This window comes from Loa loa (genome assembly GCF_000183805.2).
Source record: "Loa loa unplaced genomic scaffold supercont3.360, whole genome shotgun sequence".
NCBI lineage: Eukaryota > Metazoa > Nematoda > Chromadorea > Rhabditida > Onchocercidae > Loa > Loa loa.
The window spans coordinates 44966-48754 of NW_018108540.1; the positions used below are offsets into that span (position 1 = coordinate 44966).

At 29.0% G+C, this 3789-nt stretch overlaps 1 protein-coding gene across 1 annotated transcript in view; it reads right to left on the reverse strand.

The window, feature by feature from the left end:
* Positions 1-224: 224 nt before the first annotated feature.
* LOAG_18552 (hypothetical protein) overlaps positions 225-3789 on the reverse strand; it is a gene marked incomplete at both ends in the record, with an annotated part of 5773 nt that continues 2208 nt past the window's right edge. The window contains 13 exons of the mRNA XM_020451215.1: positions 225-404; positions 525-740; positions 884-1009; positions 1131-1241; positions 1383-1576; positions 1668-1827; positions 1941-2141; positions 2327-2524; positions 2618-2736; positions 2822-2896; positions 2988-3196; positions 3321-3540; positions 3633-3730. Of these exons, the coding sequence (XP_020305021.1) occupies positions 225-404; positions 525-740; positions 884-1009; positions 1131-1241; positions 1383-1576; positions 1668-1827; positions 1941-2141; positions 2327-2524; positions 2618-2736; positions 2822-2896; positions 2988-3196; positions 3321-3540; positions 3633-3730 (2107 nt within the window). The remainder of the gene's footprint in view (positions 405-524; positions 741-883; positions 1010-1130; positions 1242-1382; positions 1577-1667; positions 1828-1940; positions 2142-2326; positions 2525-2617; positions 2737-2821; positions 2897-2987; positions 3197-3320; positions 3541-3632; positions 3731-3789) is intronic.

Consider the following 3789-nt stretch of genomic DNA (forward strand, 5'->3'; position numbering starts at 1 on the left):
TAATAATAATAATAATAATAATAATAATAATAATAATAATAATAATAATAATAATAATAATAATAATAATAATAATAATAATAATAATAATAATAATAATAATAATAATAATAATAATAATAATAATAATAATAATAATAATAATAATAATAATACTAAAATTCGAATCTTCTGTTATATATTTTTCTTTCTTCTTATGGTTTCATTTTAAAAATGCAAAAATTTTACTCGATAACTATCCATTCATTTAGATAATTTACCTTCACTTTGTGTAATGTTACCGCATGTGTCGTTACGGAATAGAAGCGTTTAAGTGAATCAGCCAAAATATCTCTTTCATTTTCCACTTTATTATAATCATGTTGTAGTGAGGTTAAGCGTTGTTCCGTATTTTCAAATCGTGACTAAAATATTTCAAACATAGGCATAAATATAAATTGAAGTATATGGAAGCATATGGATTTATTTTAATATCAACAAGAGGGAAGAAAAAAAGTTTAACCTTTAGATCAGCTAATTCATACCTTTAAATCAGCTAATTCATATTTTCTTGATTCTAATTCTTGTAAAGCATTAAGTCGACCATCTTCTGCAGCTCGATGTGCATTTGCTAAATCTTCCAACGATGATTGATATTCATCTGTTCTGCGTACCATTTGATCTTTGCCAAATTGTAGCTCTTGTTGCAATTTGGTAACTTCGGAGCGTAAAGCATTACGTTCTGTTTCAGCAGCAACAAACTGAAAAAGCAATATATTTAATATATAATTAAACCTTTTCGTTATTGTTGTAGTTATTATTGTTCGAGAATTGTTATTGTTATAGAATAATTATTATTGTTGCAGTTGTTGATGTTTTTGATGAAATTATCAAATTAACATACTTTATCTGAGGTATCTCGAAGATTTTGGCGCATTTTGTTCATTTTGACATCGAATGATTGCACCAATTGGGTCAAATGATCTAATTGCTTGACCTTATCACGATAAATATTTTGCAGTCGTTCTCGCTGAAATTTAATTTTCATAAATTTCTCGCTTTTTTTTTTTTTCTTATGGCATATTTAAGAATTACACGTGATTTTGTTGAAATATAGAAGTTTGAATTGTAATTAAAATGGAAGAACTTACTTCTGCTTTGAGATGATCAAGTGCATTCTTTTGTTCCTTAATCGTCACTTCGTACTGTTGGATTTTATTTCGAAGTCGTTCAAGCTCAGATTCTTGATTTATATTCGTGCTCTATAATTTCAAAATTCTAATGTTACTTTTATTCATTTATTCTTATGATGAATTTAAAAATGTTTCAACTTGACTAAATTTCATTTGCATAATTTTTGCTGGTTTTATTATTAGAATGCAAATTATAGAAATTATTGATACCTTGAGTAGGTCATATTCTCGCTGTAAAATTTCTAGCTCATTTCGTGTCTTAGCATGTTCACTTTGCAGTGTAGCATATTGATCCTCAACGGAACGTAATCTGCTTAATGAACTTTCCAAATCTGATTCACGAGTTACAGCAGCAGATTTCAAGTCTGATATTTCTTCCTCAAGACGTCGGATTTGTGTATTCACTGTAATCACGTAAATGTTTACGTTTTCTTTTTTTTTTAAAGATTCTGGAGATGAAAGCTTCTGTTTCCAATACATAAAACAAACACTTACATTCTCGTATTTTTCCATTTTGATCATTAACCGTTTTATTCAGTGATTCAGCTCGTTCATTAGCTGCTGCAAGTTGTGTTCTTAGTGCATTACTTGATGTTTCAAGTGCTTTAAGCTCCGATCGTACCGAATACACTTCAGTCTTCCATTTTTGTATTTCCTAAAATGGAAAGGAAAAATAAAAATTTCCCGAATAAAGTGATTTTTTGTTCCTTTCCTTTTTTTTCTTTTTTTTAAATGCTTATTTAAAAATATAACTAAAAATACGTTTACATTTTCTGCTTCCTGTCGTGCATCATCTAAATCATCCTTGAGTTTCTGGATTTGTGCTAATGCTTGTTCATACTTTTCCTTCAACTCTACTTTTTCACGTTCCAATTGATTTTCACGATTTTCAGCTTCTGCAAGTTTTCTTTCAGCTTCAGCAAGTTTATTGCGAAGTTCATCTTCAACATATTTGATCGATTCCAAATTCTGAAAACTTGTCTCTATTTTATATCAAGAGAAAAAGAAAAAAAAAAATATATATGTACAAAAACCATTCCGAATGTGATAATTGTTAGATTATTGAGATCAGAATAATATGAGAGAATGCTTTGGATGATTACATCCAAGTTTTATTTTGCTTTTTTTTTGATGTAAAGAAATAACTGATTTACCTTATTGTATTGTTCTTTCTCGTCATCAAGATCATTCTGATGTTTATCATGAAGTTGTGAAATTTCGCTTCGTAATCTATCAATTTCTTCTTGATGTTTACGTTTCAGTTCCGCTATCTCGGTTTCTTGTCGTTCAAATTCACGATTTTTTTGCGTGATTTGATCTTCCAAATCACGAATCCTACGCTCAAGCTCATCCTAAAATTTGATCTTTTATGTGAGTAGATTGTTTATTTTTGATAAAAATTCGAAAACGTTAGGATTACTTTTAGACAATCAGATTGATCAAACCTTTTCACCAAGAATTTTATCAAACTCAAGTTTCCATTTATCGTTAACTTCTCTGATTCGAATTTCATGTATTTCGGTATCATAAACTGTAGGACCACTTGGACCAAGTGAAATCTTATCTGAAACATAACATTCCTTATCAGTTTCTAAAAATAAGAGGGAATCTTTTTTTTTCTTTTTTTCCGTTAATTAAACGGACTATACCTGTCTCTTCTGATTCATCCTTACGTGTACCACGAGAACTGCTTTCAATTTCTTGCTCCAATCGTTTGATTTTTTCTGCAAATTATAAGATAAAACAAAAATATTTGTAAATTATTCTTATGCAAAAAAGGAAACTTTGAATAAGTTCCACATTTAAGAGATTTACTTTCAAGTTCTTCTATTTCTGCTTTTGTCTCTTCAAGTTCTTTTTGCAGAAGATGTGCACGATTTGTTTCTTTTGTTAAAGCATCACGTGTCTTTTCTTCCTGTTCCGTAATTGTTCGATTTTCTATTTTTAACTTCTCAATTTCTAGTTCCAGCCTCCGAATTTGTTCTTTCCATACTTCAGCATCACTTTCAGCTTTAAGTTTTTGGCTGAAAAAAAAAGGCAACAATTTAATAATTCAAGCATATGTTATTGAAAATTGAAATTTTTTTCTTAAATTTAAAAAATGAACAACTGGCATTTTTTGCTCCTTCTTATTCAAAAAAAACAAACTTGATAGCATCCTGCTTTTCTCTTTGAAGACGACTGTTTAATTCGTTCAATCGAACAGTTTCTTTTTGGCTTGTAATTAAATCATTCTCGATAGCGGTTATTTTAGCTTGACCACTTTTGATTTGCGTATCAAGCTCATCATTATGCCGGCGTAACATACTTAGCTGATTCTCATAATCCGTAATTTGAAGTTTGAATTTTTCGATTTCTTGCGTTAAACCTGTAAATTTGAATTTTTCATTTAATAATACAAAATTTTCAAATTCAAAAGTATTAAAATATGTAAAAAGATTTTTTCGAAATTTCACTTACGGCTCGTTGTTTTTTCCGCTTCTTCTCGTGCTGCTTTTTCATTCTCTAACTGATGCTTCAAATCGAACATTTGTCGTGAAAGCTCATCTTTTTGTTTACTAAAAATAAAATCATCCAATGTGTGATAAATTCTTGTTGTTGAAATTAGGAAATTTTC